Genomic DNA, 21065 nt, shown 5'->3' on the forward strand with positions numbered 1-21065 from the left:
TAGTCTACCACCTTTGAAAAAGTTAACTGAAGCTCGCAGGATGTAAAAGCTTCACCTGAGCATGTCATAATCAATAAAGGATCGATGGAATCAGCACAGAAACATAGTATCTCATGGCTCAGAAAAAAAAAACTGCAGTGAATTTGTAACCAAATACCTCTCGTGCTACAGTTCAATGTGACAAATACAACAGGAAGTGATTCACAATGAGGGGGTGACTGCTCGCATGCCACAGATGCAGTCACACTAAAATGGTGCCCTTGGTAACGATCAGCAGAAACACTTAATTAGGAGAGACATGCATGCTTTTATTTTTGTTAAAGTTAGAATTAAATGACAGTGCTGGTCTCAAAAACAATGACAGTCAGAAAGGCTTCTTTTCTCACTGCTGTTGGACACAAAGACGATTTTGTTTTTGTTGGGTCCGACATAACAGTACACGGATGGGCTAAAATTTAGATTTAAAGATCTGGGTCTGTTTCAGTTCACAAGTTTTAGAATTTGAATTTATTTGGCTATGATTCACAGGAAACTACTGTATCTATTCTCTATCTACTCTGTGAAAATAAAGCGCACTTAACTGTATTGTATGTGCATTTGTAGTGAACTTTGACTTTTTAATTAAAGTATAATTAAAAACTGTACTTGCAGATAATATAATATAATATAATATAATATTAATGTAATAAAAGGCCACTGACATTTACCTAAAGAGAGGTTTTTTTTCTTATTACCGTTTCACACTTAAGTTTGCTTTGATGGTAGCCATTGACTTCCATATTATTATTATTTTTTCCATACTATGGAAGTTAACAGCTACGGTCAACTGTTTGGTTTCCAACATTCTCCAAAATATCTTCTTTTGTGTCCAACAGAAGAAGGAAACACTTTGGAACAAGTGGAGGATGAGCGAATGATGACAGAATCTTCATTTTTGGGTGAACTATCCCTTTATAGTACATTTTAAACTATGTTATAATATAATAATAATAATCTTTGTTGTACTTTAAAAAAGTACACTTATTTTGATGGTGTTGATGAACATACATGTTAATGTATGTTAAGGAAATGTTAATATATTTTAAATGTACTAAACTGCAAAATCATCACTACAAATGTGCAATTATAAATATATTTATATATGACATACAAGTTCCAGTGGAAATTACATTTATATATATTTTATTTTATTATAAATGCTTGTCGGTACATTCTGCAATACACTTTAACCATATTTCAAATATAACAGAATTATGAAATTACATATAAAGACTTAAAAACTTAAGTCCGACTTAAGTGGGTCAAAAGAAGTTACACTAATTGTTTCTAATATTAATTAAAACTATACTTTTTTATTTCATTGCAATTACCCTGGAATTTAATGCCTGAAAACATTACATTCAGTTATATATTATTAAATATATGATTATATATATATGATATAATAATATATTATTAAATATATTTATTTGAAAGTATATTATTTGCATATTAAGTACTCCGCTAAAGTGTATCTAAAAAATTTTTATACAATCAAACAAGGCTTTGTCAAGCCATTTCAAATTGACAAACTTTGCTATTCTAGATAAAAACTAGTGAAATATGAAATTCCAATTTATTTTAATAATACTTCCATAGATTTAAGCTAGCCAGATCTGTAGCTTCAACATTGTTTACTATACAGATTAAAATGCTAACTGTCTCATCCCAATGAATCAAAACACGTCTTCCCATGACTCAGACCATGAATGAGTCTTTATCTGCTGTTCTACCTCACATTAACTTGCAAGTGTTGGTTTGTTATTTCTAAGCTGCGATTTTGCATCCCTGAACCCAGATGAGAATGAATAAAGCATGCATTTGGATATGGAAATCATTCTCGTTACAATCTGGATACAACAGATGCCAATTAAAACAGGGAAACACAAGTGTCTCATCAGGGCATCGGTCTCTCTCTCTTTCTCTCTCTCTCTCTCTCTACCTTGGTCTCGCTCTATCATGGTTAATAATTGATCAAAGTTTGCGGCTGAGCTTTGATATAACCATGGCAACTGTCTGGAGAGGGAGAGTGTATCTGTGCAAGGGGGTTCCTGTAAATATCTGCTCTAAAGAACACACACACACACATAAGATGGACCACAACTTCTGGCATCAATGCCCATGACCTTGTCTTTGAGATTTCCATTTTTGACCACTATCATAGCATTAACCAAAAGTCAGATGTGTTTTATTCATTTTTATTATGAAATGTGCAATTTTGTATCATTCTAACATAGAGGGACATGCTAATGCTGTATTATTTAGTTTACCATAAATGCTTGTCAGTACATACAGCAATACACTTACATTTCAAATACAATAAAATTATGAAATTTCATATAAAATTTCACTTAAGTCCAATACAAGCGAGTCAAAAGAAGTTCAGCTAACTAAATTTAATGTTTGTTTTTTTTAATTATATCTCACAATATATATTTTAAATCTATATATAAATAAATATATAATAATAATTCTACTTCAATTCTGTATCCTGCTTCTTTTCTCAGTTCAAATTTAATGTGGTCTGATCCCATTCCTTCTTTATTGCTAATAATTTCCATTATGTATCTGACTGATAAAATAAAACTTACAGGTCTTTTGATTATTGACAACGGTAATTAATACTGGTATGCTCTTCTCATATTTTAAAGAAGTTAAATATTAAATGTGTTCTGTAATTACATGATGTTTGTATTACAGCTGTTTGTATATCCAGTAAATGATGCCTCAAATCATACGGCTTATTAAATAAAGCTTTGATATTACAAATTTTGGCTGGCAGATGATAAAGTGTGTGTGTGTGGGGGGGGGGGCCATAGGCTTACACTAAAGAAAGGACCCAAGCCATATTTAGAATATCACAGAAACTTAGCGTGGGTTATTTTGACCCTAGCAACCAGTCACAACACCCTAGCAACTACCAAATACCACAGCATCATGTCAGCAAGATTTGCATGGACAAGCAGCCCTCAATTTTTTTTTCCCCATAAAAAGTACAAATCTATTTAGTCTTGGTTTACTATAAAAACAAATGTCCAAAGTGTTTTAAATTTTAAATTTGACATCAAAAAGGAAGAAAAAATTAAAATCCTTGGAAGATCTGTGTTCGGCTGTCAGAGCCAGGCAGGGGTTATAATAACACTCATTTATGAAATAAATATTTATCAAATGTCAAATGAAATTGGAATTTTGAGGTAACTTTGTTTCTATGCAAACATTGCTCTCCGTGATAATTGGCTATTTGAGAAAGATTAAAAGAATGCCACAAACATGCCTGAGATACTTTGAATCATAATTAAATGCAAAACCCACATCAAATTTGATTTTCTCCCTTTGTAATTACATTTCTGACACCCGAAAGCAATTTTGATAAGAATCTCATCCAGGTATGAAGTGCTCCCCAATCAAGAGGAAATGCTCAAAATATCTGTCGGCTTAAATGTCAACGAGTCTGAGCACTTCACACCTGCTCTTCCATCTCTTACTAACACATGACATTTATACAATGTCACACTTGGCCGTTCTGATATTGCATTCTTCAACTTGTGCACCTGCAATAAGCCTTAGATTTTTATTAAGATTAATGCTAAATTAAAAGAGACTTGAGGCATGGGTGGAATGGCGCCATTTCTAGAAAGCAGTTAATGACAACTGGAATTATACATAGCATTTTCATTAAATCATGAATTAAGGTGAATTAAATCAAGATTATTGCAGAACATTAAACACTACTCTATTATAAATTACAAATTCCTTTTCCCATTTCAAATTCAAAATTCACTTAAGAACTAAACTACTAACTATTAAATATAAAATGAAAACCAAAAACCAAAATTCACCTAATAATTTTTGTGAAAAGGAAAAGAACAATTAAACCCTTTTGTCCTATTTTTTTTTTCTTTTACACAGAATAGTTTTACTACAATCATTACTTCATTTTAAAATTGAAAAATAAATAAATATTTGACCCCAAAATATTCCATATTTACAAAGGCCCTTTATATGTAATTTTCTCTTTTCCACACAAATTGTGTAAGTCAATCAATATCATTTTTTATTTTCATTTTTTTAACAAAACGCATTTTGGTATCACAACTCATTAGGAGATTAAAAGATATATAGAGTAAGGAATTTATCTAATTATGGTATGAAATACACTAAAATATTTCAGCAAGTATATTCAGTAACTTACTTTGTACGCTCTTGTATTTAGCTTTTTACCAGTTTTTTTGTTTTGTGTGTGTGTGTGTGTGTGTGTGTGTGTGTGTGTGTGTGTGTGTGTGTGTGTGTGTGTGCTAAGTGGGACGCCTCATACCAGCAGAAAATTCATTGTATGTTATGCATACCTGGCCAATAAATGTTGATGATGATGATAATTAAGCATTCATGTGCTAATATGATCTCTAATCCAAGTGCATTGGCAAATTGTTATGCAAGACATTTTGTAAAGAAAAGACTTTTAATACAATAATCATGAGTAATTAAAAATTATTTTTTATTTAAATAAAAAATAAAATTGTCATTTTTAAATCCAAATTGAATCCATATTTCAAGAAACATTTATGGACTTTCAAACTTGACCAAACAATAAAGGCCCTTTAGTTTTCTCCTTTCCACACAAATTGTATAACTCAATAAATATATATATATATATATTTATATATATATATATATATATATATATATATATATATATATATATATATTTAACATAACATATTTTGGGATCAGAAGAAATATCCCTAATACACCCATTGTATCCTAAATATTAGTACCTAAGATTTAGAAATACATTCAAAACAAGAATCACATTCAAATAAAAAATCACAGTGTAACAAACTAACTGGGTCCACGATGATTATCTTCACACATTACAGATTAGTGTTACAATTCATCTCAATCGTGAGTGGAAAATAATTTATATAAAAAACCCTTTAAATGTATTTGAACACTGTATATGTAAAAAGTTAAGTGCTTAAACATACTGTCGAATGAAGAGTCCAGCTCTTTATTTCCGGGCAGAAGGCGGGCCGGGTTTTGTTCACGGTCAAAACCCCATCGGGGGCGGGCGGGGGACCCGCTTGACCCCCGGGGCCCCTTTCCCCACTCATGGGAAACAGAGCCCCGGATGTCCAGTTTTTTTCCCCTCCCAAACCGAAAACGGCCAGGGGGGGAAAAGATAAGCATTTTGCGTAAAGGAGAGTAAGTTTCCCCAAAACCCCTTCCCAAGGTCCTGACCTCTCCGTGTATGCCACAATACCCAAATTTCAATATTTTGCGTTTTTGTTTTAAATTTGGTTGGGGTGTCCGAAGCTGAAAGTGTCCGCAGTGAGAGGTCAATTTTAAAAAACAGAACCTTTGACGGAACGCGAAAAAAAACCGCAGTGTTGAACATTTAAAAGGGCAAATAAAAATTACGGGGACGGAGCTCTTTGGGGATTTAGGTTACAAACAGCATTTCCCTTTTCATACCCTGATGTCAGTCGGGCCCTTTGCCAGCTCTTAGGGGTCGTAAAAGGGTTTTTGGGTTTAAAGAATCTGATTTTGCGCGCTTTTTGGAACTTTTTATTTCCTGATAGCGTTTAGGATAGGCCCAGAAAAATTTCTTTTTTAACTTTTACAAAAATTTTTACAGGCCTTCAGAATTTTTAAAAGTCTTCAAAACCCTTTTTGGGATATAAGTTGATAAAAATTTTTTAAATGTTAGGGATTTTTTAGAATGTTAGAATCATTAACAAAAACAAAAACAACACAATAACAAATAATAAATAAACATAATAATAAACAACATAAAAATTCATAATAACCTAAACAATATGAAATATTCAAATTTTTAAAGTCTTAAAATCTTCCCGAATTTTTTAGAATCTTGGGAAAAATTTTTAGAATTTTTGTTTATTTAGATTTTTGTATTTTTTAAATTTTTGGGAAAATCTTTTGGGAATCTTCTCAGCATTTTGGGACTCCAACCCCAAGACCCACTGTCTTGTCACGGGTGAACAAATCTACGAAAAAAAACCCTTTTGGAATTTTGGGGGAAAAAAACAAATGCGCCATCGGCAATTTTTGTCTTTTTCCCTTTCACAGTCACAGACGGTGTGTTTGTAGAGCAGCTATGCTCATGGTTCACGACGGGAGAGAAAAACAGGTGGTGTTGCGCGACATTCGGTCAGAACGCGCTTCGCTGATCCTCTGGCGTTGCTTTATTTACCGCGCCGGTTTACGAAAAAGTGATTTAAATTTAAGCTGTCGAGCCTATTATTCCCCGAAAATTTATCAGAAAATTGGAAAAAAAAAATTTGGGGCGGCATAATCCTTTTAAACCGCCAGGAGGAGAGGGGGAGGAAGGGGCCCCCCAAAGGGAAGGGACACTGAGATCCGTTTAAATTACTCGGGCAGACAGCAGAGAAAAAGAATCTGATCGTACAGAGGGAAAAGTACTTGTATGCCTAAAAAGCTAAAGAAGTTAAAAAAATTAAAAAGATGATAAATCTCATTCATCTCTATCAATCCATAAAAAAACAAATGTATTTCATACAGTCTATAGAAACCATAAATCAAAACATCACTCTATCTCCAATCTCTCTTTTCCTATAATATAATGGGTTTTTTGGCAGTTGTCCCCCCATCAATAGGTGAGGCTATTTGGGTATTTGGCTTTAAAAATTTTATTTGGAAACACTAAAAAAAATAACAACCCTCTCAAAAAAAACTCTACCACCAGCCTTATACATTGGATATATATAAAAAAAAATCACCACCCTTTAAAATAAACAAATTTTGTTGCTTTGTGGGCCCGAAATGAAGACACGTTTTGTTTTTTTTCAAGCTGTATTTTTCCCCCAGTGCAATTTTAACACCCAAATGAAAGTATAAACCAATATGTCCGAAAAATTAAAAAAACGAAAACCCCTGAGTTGGGGAAAAAAATTGAAGACCTGCAAGGAAAATCCACCCTTTTTTCTGTTTCAGCCCCCTGTGGGCTCGGTTTTGTGGGTGCTTTTGTTTATTCATTAATAGGGGGAAGGTAAACTTCTTTACATTGAAACGTTCTGGCAGAGGGCAGCAGATTTTCCTTTAAGGGAATTTTACAGTATTTGCCCCCTCCCTTTTTTTCTATCCGGACAATTCTTTCCCGGTTGGGGGCAGAGAAAAAACCCCCCAAAAAGGATATCACCCAAACCCCCATGCTTTTTGGAGGAATGCTGTTTTTGAAAGGTGAGCTTATTTGGGGGTTTCCCCCAAAACAATCGTTTTTGGGGTTTTGAGGGCCCCAAAAATTTTAGTCTCATTGCCTCAAATCTTCAAAGGGGGTTTGCCCAAAACTAGTCGTGCGGGATGTGCCTTTTTGAGGGGGGGGGGTTTTTTTTTCAACCCTCCATACTCGTACATTTGGGGCCTTTTTTGTATTGTTGTCACTGGGGGGGCCCCCCCCAGGACCCCCTCTTTTCATCCAAAATTTCCCGCAGTTGCTTCAGAGGGGCTGTAGGGCTTTGGGGAGCCTCTTGGGGCCAGTTTACCCCCTGGCTCTTTTACCCGTTTTAAAGCAACGTCCTGACCGGGAGGGGGGGGGGTTGTACCCCCCTCCCCTTTAACTTTTTAGTAAAAAGTTCACTGTGCTTCTAGGTATTTATAAAGCCCTTTGAATTTTTTTTTTTTATTTGTACCATCCCGGGTTGTGCCTGCCACCCCTTTTTTCCCGGAGATTTTTTTGAAAGTGCCTTGCACCCATACGTGTTTTTGTTTCTTCCCCTTCATACCAAAGGGGGTGTGCTCCCGGGGAAAATTTTTCCTGTGAGCTAATTTAAAAAGCCAAAAGCGTCCCGTTGAAAATCAAATGGCTTTGTGTGTTATGAGGGGGGGTGGGTTGCTACACCGTTGTGAGTCCTTTTTTGGAGGGGGGGCCCCTTTTTAAAATCGTGAGGGTTTTTTTGTTTTTGTTTTTTTGCCGGGTTTTAATTTTTCAAGGTTTTACCCACCAAAACAGCAGAAACCCAAAAATTTGGGGATTTATTTTAAAGAAGAAAGGTTATTTGACCAATTTCCTAGGGATTTTAAAGGGTCCTAAACTGAGTTTTAGTACTCTGAAAAAAAAAGGAAATTTTAAAAATACAAAAAAAGATCCCCGGAACCCCTTTTCCCCTTTTCCCGAATTTAACCCTTTAAATTAGCAACCATTTTAATTTTGCCAAAAAATTTAATATTTTCGAAAAACATTTGGGTCAAGGTTTTTGTTGTCCCTCCCTTCCAAAAAGACCTACCTATGCTTGAAAATTTGGCAGGTGGCCAAAGTCTGTTGGGGATTTGGGGGTCCCCTTTCCCAAGAAGGGAACAGAAATAAACCAAAAAAAATTTTTTTTTGGGGTCCCGAGGGGTTTGTTTTTAAAAAAAAGATTGGGGGTATAAAAATTACCAAAAAACCACAATAAATTTTTAATTTTTTTTTTTTTTTTTTGGGGTTTTTTTTTGTAGTTTTTTTTTTTTTTTTGTTGGGGTGTTGTAAAAGGGCCCCAATTTGAGACCGGCCCCGAACTTTATCAAAGGGGGCCCAAAATTTTTCACATTGTGGCGGGAACCCTGGGAAATTTAAAACTGGGGTATATGATACTTAGGGATGTCTTCCCCCATTTTATTTTCCCGGAATGGAAAAACCAAAAAACTTTTTCTTTTCACCACGCAAAAAAACAAACTTCTTCTTGACCCCGTGTAAAAACACTAAAAGCAGGGGTGTTTTTGGACAGCTCCGGTGTTTTTGTATTTGGGGGAAAGGGGGGGATTAAGGGAAAAAAATAATTCCTTGGAAAATTGGGAACAGGCCCGAAAGAAAGACGGGAAAAATGCCCAACCCCATTAAGGGGGTCAGGAATCCCACTCTTTCTTTTGAAGAAAAGGACAAGTCAATTCCGGAAAGGGGTTTTCAAATATGTTACAAAAATTTCAAAAAATATTTTTTCGAAAACCCTTGAACCTGCTTTTAAAGGGGGGTGATTCTTTTTTATACCCACTGTGTATTTTTAAACAATGGGGGGTAATTTGACTTTTTTGTTTGGCTTCCCTTTTCCCCCTGAAAAAACTAAAAAATCAAGAAATTTTCCTAAAATTCCCTCCATCCAAACAAATTTAATATCCTGTGATTGGTGCCTTACATTTCACTTTCACTGAATCGAAAACAAATCCTGCCAAAAATTGACACCACACCCCAAAAGTGGGGGGATAACTTTTTTTTGCCCCCACAGCTCTTGGATTTCCATTACCTAAATACTCTAAAAAAACCGAGTGGGTGAAAATTGTGACCCGATAACCCTGAAAAATCAGGGGCCCCGAGGCTCCCGGGACATTTGGAGGGTCCCTTTTAACCGCTCTTCCCCCATGCCCGTTTATTAATTTTTCATCCCCGACTTTAGTTTTTTTTTAATAAAAGAAAGGCCAACGGAGCCCCTGGAGGATTTTTTTTACCCTTTATTTTTGGATACAAAATATGTTTTCAAAACAGAAAAGGGGATTTAATTGGAAAAGGGCAGTTCTTGTTCATAAAGAACAGCATCCTTTTGAGGGGTTTTTTAAAAGGGGGTTTGGGAAAAAAAAGGGCCATTTATGCTCAATTATCATTTTAAAAAAACCCCGTAAAAGCGATGGTAATCACCCCAGTACACAAACAGGAACCCCACCTAAAACACACTGGGCCTTTAGATACCCAAAAACCTATAACCCTTCATTACAACAGGCCCGAAAAAAACCCGAGCTAAAACAATCGCCGAGTGTTTAAACTTCAGCCCGCTGAGAGTGACTAAGGGAGGCGGGATCTTCCCCGGCTGAGGGGGGAAATCGAGGGAAAAGGGGCTTTTTGAGGTTTAAAGGGCTAAAAACAGCAGGGGCGGAAAAAAACGAGGGAACCCTGAAAAAAAAGGACCCCCGGGGTTCGAGGAAGGAAAGCAAAAAGAGGGGGGACGGGTGAATGAGGGGTGCAAAGGGTGCTTGCAGAAGCCTTTGTTTAATTTTGAGAGGGCTCTGGCAGCCCGAAAAATCTTTCGGGATTTTTAAGGGGGTAAATTTTACCTGAAATTTGGGCATCCCATTTATACTGATTAAAAACCTTTTAAAACCCCATTTTGTCTTTTTTATCCTATTTGGGATGAAGCTTAAGACCCAAAATTTTAAAAACCCAAAGTTTGTCATGTATACATGGAATATTAGCCCCCCAAAAACCTTTTACCTTTAAAGTATGGTTTTTAAAGGGGAAAAAATGCAATGCCCCTTTGGGGGCCCCTCATCGCAGGGAACCCCCATTTTGTTTAAAGGGGCCAATCCAATCTGTAAAAAACAGGCGTCCCCGCCCCCCCGCCCTTAGAAAAAGGGCCCCCTTGTATAGAAAACCGTCGTGTTATGGATGTGCGCTCCGGGTGTGCAAGGCCAACATCCAAGTGAAAGATATAACACCAATATGTCAGAAAATTAAAAAATCAGAACCACTGAGTTGGAAAAAGGCTCTGACTAGACCATGCAAGGACATCCAGCCTTTTCTCTGTTTCAGCCACTGTGTGCTCGGTTTTGCTGGGTGCTTTGGTTCATTCATTAATATGTTGGAAGGTAAACCTTCTTCACATTGACAACTTTCTGGCAGAGGGCAGCAGATTTTCCTCAAGAATTTGACAGTATTTTGCTCCATCCATTATTCCTTCTATCCTGACAAGTGCTCCAGTCCTGTCTGCAGAGAAACACCCCCATAACAGGATATCACCACCTCCATGCTTTACTGGAGGAATGATGTTATTTGAATGGTGAGCTATATTGGATTTCCACCAGACATATCGTTTGGTGTTGAGGCCAAATAATTCAGTCTCATCTGCCTCAGAATCTTCAAGGTGTGTTTTGCCAAAGCTCAGTCGTGACTGCATGTGGCCTTTCTTGAGGAGTGGGGTTTTTTTGCAACCCTCCCATACTCGTCACATTTGTGGAGACTTTGTGATATTGTTGTCACATGGACACCATGACCACTCTTTGTCATCAATTCCTGCAGTTGCTTCAGAGTTGCTGTAGGACTCTTGGTAGCCTCTCTGACCAGTTTACTCCTGGCTCTTTCATCCAGTTTGAAGCAACGTCCTGATCCAGGGAGGGTCTGTGTTGTACCAAATACCTTCAACTTCTTAGTAATAGACTTCACTGTGCTTCTAGGTATTGATAAAGCCTTTGAATTTTTTATTTTTATTTGTATCCATCTCCTGACTTGTGCCTGTCCACAACTTTATCCCGGAGATTTTTTGACAGTGCCTTGCCACCCATACAGTAGTTGATTGTTGCTTCAGTTACACTACCAAGGACTGAAATGCTCCAGGAAAGCTCTTTTCATGCTGAGCTAATTAAAATGACCACAGCTGATCACAGTTGAAAGTCAAATGGCTTTGTGTGTCACTGAGAAGGTGATTAGCTACACCTGATTGATTGAGTCATTTTTAGGAGGAGGGTGATCCTTTTTCCAACTCAGTGATTGTTTTTTTGTTGTTGTTTTTGTTTTTTTCTGACATGTTGGTGTTATATCTTTCATGTGGATGTTATAATTCACACTGAGTAAATACAGCTGGATAAAACAAAAACCTTCTTCATTTCAGGTTCCAAAGCAACAAAATGTGATTATTTTAAAGAGCCAGTAATATGGTATTTTAAAGTGTCCTAATACTGAGTTTGAGTCTCCTAAAACAGGTTTAAATACATCTAAGATCAGGAAACATTGTCATTTTCTCAGAATTTACATTTAATATTAGAATCATTTTTCACTGATTTCCAAATGATTCGTTCGAAGCAGTTCTGGGCTCAAGGTCTGTAAGTCCCTCCCTTCCATAAGCCTACTCTGCTCTGATTGGTCAGCTGGCCAAGTCTGTTGTGATTGGTCTTTCCGTATACACTGTGTGTAGGACTCAGAAATGAAACGACCATCACCAAAAATTATTTTTTTGCTCCAGAGGGTTATTTGTAAACAAAGATGCTATAAACTTACAAAAATAGCATCAATATTACCTTATCAATTCGAGCCCGAGTCCACGATATCAATGCAGTCGCTCAACCGGGAACGCAATCGCAAGCACGACTTGATCAGGTCATTTCTCAGTGGTAAATTTAAACTGTGTATATGATACTTTACGTGATGTCTTCACATTATCATCTTTCAGCAATGAAAACAAAAACTTGCTTTCACCACGCAGAACACAACATCTTCTCGACCTGATGTAAACACACTAACTAGCAGAAGTGTTTGTGGACAGCTCAGAGTGTATTTCGTATTTCGTGGGCAGGTGGGGATTATGTAAATATATTACCTTGTGACATATGTAACAGGCAGAAGATTCGAAAATATGACGACTCATTAAGGCGGTTCAGAATCGACTCTTTCTTTTGAGAGACAATGTCATGCACTTTTTTTGATTAACAACTTTCCAGACTGTTTACATTGAAGGATGTTACAACTATGTTACAAACTGCAAAAAATATATTTTTCGAAAACCCATATGACCTGCTCTTTAAAGGGGATGATTCTTTTTTATACCCACTGTGTATTTATATACATGTGTTCTTTAATTTGACTTTTTTGTTTGGCTTCCGTTTCACACCATGAAAAAACTAAAAAATCAAGAACTATTCCTATATTCATCCATCCATCAAATAACTATCCATGTGATCTCGGTGCACTTACATTTCACTTTCACTGAATCAGAACATACAGTCCTTGCCAACATTGACACCACACCACATCGTGTGGATAACTTTTATTGCCCCCACAGCTCTCTGGATTCTCCTATTCACTCTAAATACTCTAAAACAACAGAGTGGAGCTGAAGTTGATGACCTGAGCTACCGTGAACCTCAGGACCTGAGATGCTCCAGTGACATTTGGAGCTCCCTTTGAATCCGCTCTCTCCATATGCCAGTCATTAATTATTCATCCCTGATCTTTAGTTGTTATTTAATAAAAGAAAGGCCAACGGAGCCTCCTGTGAGGATATATAATTACCCATTAGTTTATGTGATACATAAATATGTTTACAAAACAGAATGTGATTTAATGTACAAGGTCAGTTCTTGTTCATAAAGCAACAGCATCCTTTAGAGGGGTTTATAAAGGGCTGGCAAACAAAAGGTCACATTTATGCTCAATTATCATTTAACAACCACAGTAAAAGCGATGTAATCACCACCCAGTACACACACAGGACACACACCTAAACACACACTGTGCTGAGATACACACATAACCTCATATACATTCATATACACACAGGCCAGAAATACACACAGAGCTAAACACTCTGACCGAGTGTTAATCTTCAGCCTGCTGAGAGTGCACTAAGTAGGCGGCGATCTCTCGCTGAGAGAGGGAGTCGAGAGAGAGAGTGCATTTGTGAGGCTTGATAAGTCTAAATCAGCAGAGCTGAAAGAAACGAGGGAACATGAAAGAAAGGACAGAGGGATTGAGAGGAATGGAAAGCAATAAGAGGGAGGGACGGATGAATGAGAGGGTGCTACAGTCGTGCTTGCAGAAGCGCTTGTGTTAATGCTGAGAGACTCTGGCAGCCTGAAAAATCATACTGAGATTGTATAGTGGGGTAGTTGACATGAATTTGACATCCTTCATTCTATACTGTATCTAAAACCATTTTAAACAGCATTTTGCTCATTCTTTATCATCATTATGCATGAAGCTTATATGACATCATATAAATGCAATGTTTGTCATGTATACATGGAATATTAGCAAAGACTATACCGTCACTTGTATAGTTTTGAATGGGGAAAAATGCAATGCTCAATATGGCCGCTCAATCGCAGGAAGCCCCGCCTTCTGAATGAAGGAGCCAATCCTAATCTGTAAAGTCAGCGCGTCACTGCAGCTGCCATTAGAAGCGTCCCGGTTGCTATAGAAACAGTCAGCGTTATGAGATGTGCGCTCAGGACTGTGCATGCACACTAGCCTGAATAATAAGCGTTTTATAACGATATTTGAGCAAAATAAACAACATTTATGACACCGTTGTTATCTGATTTCCTTGTGATTTCAAATATGAAATTTAATCGCAAGTCTAGTAAACGGTTTTGTAGAATTTGATGTTTACCCATTCAAAGAGACAGAGTTGCACTTGGATGCCCGAGAGCCGTTTCAAAGATGGCCACCGAGTGACATGACTTGTCTTAAAGGGACTTTGATATTAGTAGCCTACATTTCAAAACTCTGACATCAAAATGAGAGTTTTGTAGCTTTAAGGCCAAATGTGTTAGCCTTGAAGTCATCTACTGTATATGTAAGTGTGCTAAACATTATATATACATATAAAAATGTACAAAAGTTTTCACTTCTGGGAAAAGAGAACAAAATGATTGATGAGCTGTAATCCTGCACTACCAAGATTTCTGACCAATCAAATGGTTTCAAGAATGAGAATTGTCCTCTATGAGGTCTTAAAACGTATTTGCCACACTTTATGACCAATTCAAAAGAAACCTGTGATAAATGTATTTAAAAATGGTGAGAAAAACTGTGAAACCTTACAGGATCACTGTCATACAGATTCATAAACATTTTATAGTTTTTCTCAGTCGCCTTGGTACTTTCTCAAAACAGAACTGAAATTCTCAAAACTACTTCAACCTCTACTTCATGTAGGCACATCATAATAGCAGTTTCTCATATTCTTTTGAACAAATTGTGAATGCTTTTGTACATTTATGCAATTGATTATGTACAATTGTCTGCTCTTTCCCATATCAGTTGCTTATATCATGTTGATTAAACTATATTATACTGGTTCTCTGTTAGTTGTTGATCAAATAAATAAATAAAACCATAAAGTGTGTCCACCACGTAACACAAGAGTTCACAAATAAATTATTTAATTGAGCAATGGTCTGAGGAACAGAAATGGTCTGGATGGTAAAACTAAATTAATTTATGAACATGATAATGTATAATATCTATCTATCTATCTATCTATATATATATATATATATATATATATATATATATATATATATATATATATATATATATATATATATACACACACACACACACACTTTCATATACATTTTAAATGAGGGAGAGAGACTGCACTTAAATAATGGAAATTATTTGATGGCTTGAAGGAGCAGTTTTCAAACGACTGATGGTAAAATACAGCCCACTTGTGGTTGAACTAAGCATTACAATACAAAAAATTCAGTCAATGGAATTACGGTCTACAATTTGGATATATTTTAAAAAAAAAGCTTATTAAAATTTTTACATTCTCATTTTACACTCTGCTATTTGTTTTTAGAGGACTGTCAAGTGATAAACAGATATGAGCTGTAACAGCATTTAGGGAAATTCTTTGTAAATGTGATCTCTGACATGAGATGTGACCTAGGACACAGTCTAGGGAAATGTGACCTCTGACATAAAAAATTAGATAACCATATTAGATTATTTTATGTCTTACCTGTATAGTTACGGTCATCTGATGATGCACAAAAGAAAACAGGAGCCACATAGGGTTAAAAAATGATTCATATTAGGGAAACAATACATTTGTGTTTGTGTGATTGACCGTTAAATCATAAACATACTCACAGACACAGAGTGGTTTAGGAGAGTCCCATTTGCCCAGCTTGGTACAGTGTGAGATACTGAAACCCTCCAATAGGAAGCCTGCATGACAGCTGTAGCGAAGAACTGTGCCCTCTACTGGCTGTCCAGGGGGCTGCAGCGCCACCCTCCCGTTCTCCAGAGACATCCAGGAACGCGGGCAAACCAATACTGAGAATTTTAGCAACACGTTTAGCACATCTCACATCCTTTTACACAGACAATTACATTTGAATAAAATGGTCTGTTTCCCTCTGTATGTGTGTGTGTGTGTGTGTGTGTGTGTGTGTGTGTGTGTGTGTGTGTGTGTGTGTGTGTGTGTGTGTGTGTGTGTGTGTGTGTGTGTGTGTGTGTGTGTGTGAGGACTGTGGAACTATAAAAGAAATATTACAAGAGAAACTGTTAATTATTCCAATATAATTCTAATTATTATAAATGTTTTGTTCATTCATAAAGCATTTGACCTTAGAATGCTGTTATTGACCAACAGAGGTAGAAAGTAACTAATTACATTTACTCGCGTTACTGTAATTGAGTAGTTTTTTTTTGTGTACTTCTACTTTTCTAAGTAATTTTTAAAATCTGTAGTTTTACTTTTACTTAGTTTGATTTTAAAACATTAATTACTGAGTTAAAATTACTGCTTGGTAACAGCCCAAATGTCTTAGTATTGTGAATGACTGATTAAATGTAGGAATTTGGCTCAAAGGATGATGAACACTTTCAGAAAAAATGGCTTTATAAAGGAAGAAATTCCCATAAAAGGTAAATATCAATTTAAACTTATTAGAAAAGATTAATTTCTATCACTGCTGTGAAATGAGCACACAAAATATGAAGAATATCAAAAACTTTAAGAGTCAGATGTCCACAGCAATCCTTAAGATACCAGCATAATAACCAGCTGTTTTCTTTCAAATCAAAGCGTAAATATATGTAGAAAACATATCCTTGTGGCGCGGCTGACACAGAAGAGTGTAAGCCGCCTGTGTACTGCTCAGATTCACCTAAATGGTGTTACGCTGATTTGGAGAGACACAGAGGAGACAAATTGTTGAATAAAGTCGTTATTTTTGTTTTATTTGCATACAGAAAGTATTGTCGTCGCTTCATAACGTTACGATTGAATCACTGATGGCAGATGGACTATTCTGACGATGCTTTTCATACTTTTCTGGACCTTGACAGTGTATTTTACTTGGCAGTTTGTGGGACAGTCACAAGCCTCCCTGTTTTCATCCAAAATATCATAAAAACCGATACGAATACAAACAAAGCTTTCATGGGTTTGGAACAACATGGGGGTAAGTGATTAATTACAAAATTTTCATTTTGGGGTGGAGTATCCCTTTAAGTGTAAGAGTAAATCTTAAATGAGCTACTTTTTACTTCTACTTCTAGATTTTTAGACTGGTACTTTTACTTGTACTTAAGTAAAATGTAATTAATATAATGGTACTTTTACTTGAGTAGACTATTTTAGTACTCCTTCCACCTCTGTTGACCAATCAGAATCAAGAATTCCACAGAACCGTGTAATAGTATAGATATTAATCAATACAACAGGACAGAAAGGACACTTACAGCATCTGCTGAGCTGGTTCATGTCAGTCCAGGTGCCATTGCGGAGGCACTTTCGGACCTTGGGCCCCACAATAATTCTGCTTCCTCTACAGATATATTCTATCTCATAATCTTCTGGCAAGATCTGCACACTGCGGATCTACAGAGAGAGAGAAAGAGACATGTTTTGTAGATGTTGCTATGGATCATAGTCCCATCAGAACTGACACTGATGTTTATGACTGCCAGTTTAGTGTGCTGCCGTAGACATTTACCTGTTCCTGAGTCAGTCCTCTGTAGCGAATCCCTCCGTCTCTGGGGGGACGAATGATTGCACATCCTGAAAGAGAGTAAGAGAGATGGGGGAGGATGAAACGAATAGAGATTAAATGTTTTCAGCTTAGTCACAATGCACTTACAAAAATGACAGATGTTTCAGTTAAATTTATATCTGAGTCCCCTTGCACGTCTTTAATGCAGTGATGGTTTATAAGGAATTTATTAGTACAGTCTCATATCAAAATACAGTGTTTATACCCCTTAGAGAGTCTTTCAGATGCTTAGCACTTAAAAAATTATTATTATTATTATTATTATTATTATTACGTACAGCCCTGAGAAACAGATATTTATCCAAATCTAATGAGCAAATGTTCAAAGCAACAGCACAGTGGTGAGTGTGATGCTGCATTTATATAGCAATTCAATGAACAATAAGTTAAAATTGAGTAACCTTATAGAAAGAATATTGTAAGCTGGTATCAATCAATCAGTCACTGATTCATTGACTCACTCGCAAACTACTGGCGCAACCTGCAGAAAGATTCACCGATAATCACATTAAAAATAATAATTAAAAAATGTTCAAAAGTTTACATTCATTTGGTTTACAAATTCAATATTACTAATTATCACATTTTATGTCAAATAGTTCTCACATATTAAAAATATATTTATATATTTTTCACATTTTTATAACATTTTCACATCTTGCAAGGGGCATGTAAACTTGCGAACTGAACTGTATAAGACATTGAATTGCTCTGATTCATTAAGACTCAATGATTCATTAGATTATATATTGCTTTCACAATGAAAAGGGAGAACTGACTTCTGTAGTTCCGGCTGAAGATGATCCCATGAGGACTGAGGGCAGACAGCTCTTTGAAATCCATGAAACTCAGTTTACAGAATCTAAACAGAACACCCTCTAATCTCACAAAGCAATAGAGGTGGGCCACTTTAGACATTCTGTGGCGTTAAATTCAACATGCACGGAGCAGAAACCATCCACACAAACACACACACATTACCTCCGGTCGTTGAATTATGTATGGACGAGATGAGAGTAGGAAGCAAGTAGAAAATTATAAGAAATAATAGCTGCTCCATTACTGCATCTGAACAAGAATGAGAGAGAGAAAGAGAGATGACGAATAATATGTTTGATTTCAGCAGGTCACAATCCATGCTCATTTCAAAGCAATTAAGCTGCTCGTGGCATAATGTGATCTCGTTGGCATTTAGATATGTTAAACATAATAATAACCTGCTGTCTGATTTAATTTACACCGTACACGGTTGTGGTGGAGGATGATTCGTACAACATGGAGGCAGTTTGCCGTCCCTGCACTGTAAAGATTTTATGAGCTTTCCCTCAACCACTCTTAGAGTGGAAAAGCACATCCAGGGTGGGTCAAACAAGAGCATGCAAAACAAACATAAGCACACGGGTCTAAAACACACACACTCACACACAGCATCTTACAAAAACATTTCAGGAGGACAAAGCATTGAACAGAGCACACTTTAATCAGTATTGACTTCTGTATTGAATACACTTGAACCTAAAGGTCAGTGTTACTTAGATAGATAGATAGATAGATAGATAGATAGATAGATAGATAGATAGATAGATAGATAGATAGATAGATAGATAGATAGATAGATAAAGGTAGAGGAAATGACAGATAGAGAGGGAGGAAGGGCTGTAAGGACTGGGATTTTCTCCAGGCTCACAGTAGGGAGAGACAGGAGATGATTCGGGGAGGTGAGGATCAGAGGGATCAGTTAAACTTTAAACATGTCTCTACAGCACTCCACCTCATTAATTCAGAAGGGTACAGGAGACAAGCACAACACTTCACAGATTACAGTAATCCAAACCTACATGATGCACTAACAATGATTGGTTTGCATTGCACTGTTGCATAAATAGATTTTCAGCTTTTTTGATTATCCTAATTGTCCCTGTTGTTATATTTTAGATATTACATGCAGTTAAAACTGCACTAAGACTCTACACAACTGGGGCAGCTGCATCAATGATATGGTTTCTAGGGAGTGGATGTGGATGGGGGTTGAGTGGATGTGGAGGGGTTGAAGTCCCCTTTTTCTTATTTTTAAACAGTTGTTTTAGTTTGTATTAAGAATGCACCATTTACTCTTCTTCTTCACAAAAAAAGATGTATGTATATATGTATGTGTGTGTGTGTGTGTGTATATATAGGTTTATAAATTCATTATTATTTATTATTTTTGTCTTGCTAAATTTAAGAACGTCTGATGTCAAATCTCCATCAGATAATGACAGATCTTCCTATAAAAACTGACATTTGATAAATGTATAACTTCATTAGGTCTCTCTTGTTTTCCTTTTTAAATAATAATAATTAAAAAAATGCAAGGAATTTGTAAACCTATGAGCCAAACTATATACGACACCATTAAGAGACTTTCTGGATTATATTTAGAAGTATTTAGGATTTATATTAAGAACGTTCTTTCTTTTTCCTGATAAAAACTTTAAAAGATGCTGTTTTATATGATTAACTCCACATGTGCTTAAGTCATTTACTCTTCTTCTATTTTAATCTTATTTTTTCTGGCGTGAACCATATTGAAATTATCTGCTATATTTTTATATTTAATTCTTTTGACATTAAATATTCCCTTTTATAACTTTTCTATAAAACGATAAATAACACTGCATTTTTAGACAAAATATAAAGTCTGCGTTTTGATTATCCTAATTACGATGTTAACTTACAGTTTAGATATTAAACAGTAAGAATGCACCTCTACAAGACGGATACAGTGTCATGTAAGTGATATTAGCTCGGTTAATGGTATGTTGAGAGGTTACGGTCCCGTTGGGGGAACATTTTCAGCACCATGGACAAGGACTTTCAGCGGACCACCATAAAGAGGCATCACTGATGCTTTATTCTTATAATAACGCTATCTGCTGTTTAATATTACATACAATATCACGTTTTCTACTCTAAAAATAAATGTTGTCGTGGAGATCCTTCCCTGAACTTTCCATATTAACATGGCTGCGTCTGTAGTCAGCGTACTGTAGTTAGTCTGCATGCGCGCTGTTTGTGAAGTTTTATGTCCCGTGTAAAGCATATTACAACGGGCTTTCATTAAACAAATGACATCTGTTAAACATTCAGGATAAAACAGCTGCGAGCTACTACATCAAATAAAACACATGCAAAACACAAGCGAAACTCGAACACGCAGAGAGATAACGTAAAAGTGATTTACTCACAGCAAAGGCCCGGTGCAGCTCCAGCAGGACCGACCCGAAGAATATAAACACAATATCCGTTCACGGAGAGTTTAAATATAACATCCACTCAATATAAGCGCGATGTTGCTTTGATTGTGCAAAATTGTGCATCACATTTGCGGACTGCTTTATGGCTTTTAGAGATGGCTCTGTATTGCTTTGCTTTAGATCATCGCAGGTGTAAATCACAGGCTACATAGAGAAACATTATCTACACAGCGCTCATCCTTCCTCCTTCCTTCCTTCTTTTTTCCACTCCCTCCTCAATCTCAC

General features: G+C 36.3%; 1 protein-coding gene across 1 annotated transcript; it reads right to left on the reverse strand.

Annotated features, from left to right (window-relative positions):
- Nucleotides 1–15367: 15367 nt before the first annotated feature.
- LOC109074598 (gamma-aminobutyric acid type B receptor subunit 1-like) lies at nt 15368–21065 on the reverse strand. Its single transcript, XM_042771469.1, has 6 exons — nt 20772–21065; nt 18526–18612; nt 17488–17552; nt 17234–17372; nt 15635–15820; nt 15368–15521 (listed from the first exon to the last, which is right to left on the reverse strand). Exons 2-6 carry the CDS (start codon nt 18602–18604, stop codon nt 15493–15495), a joined length of 498 nt encoding a protein of 165 aa, XP_042627403.1. The 5' UTR covers nt 18605–18612; nt 20772–21065; the 3' UTR covers nt 15368–15492.

This window comes from Cyprinus carpio, chromosome A15 (genome assembly GCF_018340385.1).
Source record: "Cyprinus carpio isolate SPL01 chromosome A15, ASM1834038v1, whole genome shotgun sequence".
In the NCBI taxonomy this organism is placed as follows: Eukaryota; Metazoa; Chordata; class Actinopteri; order Cypriniformes; family Cyprinidae; genus Cyprinus; species Cyprinus carpio.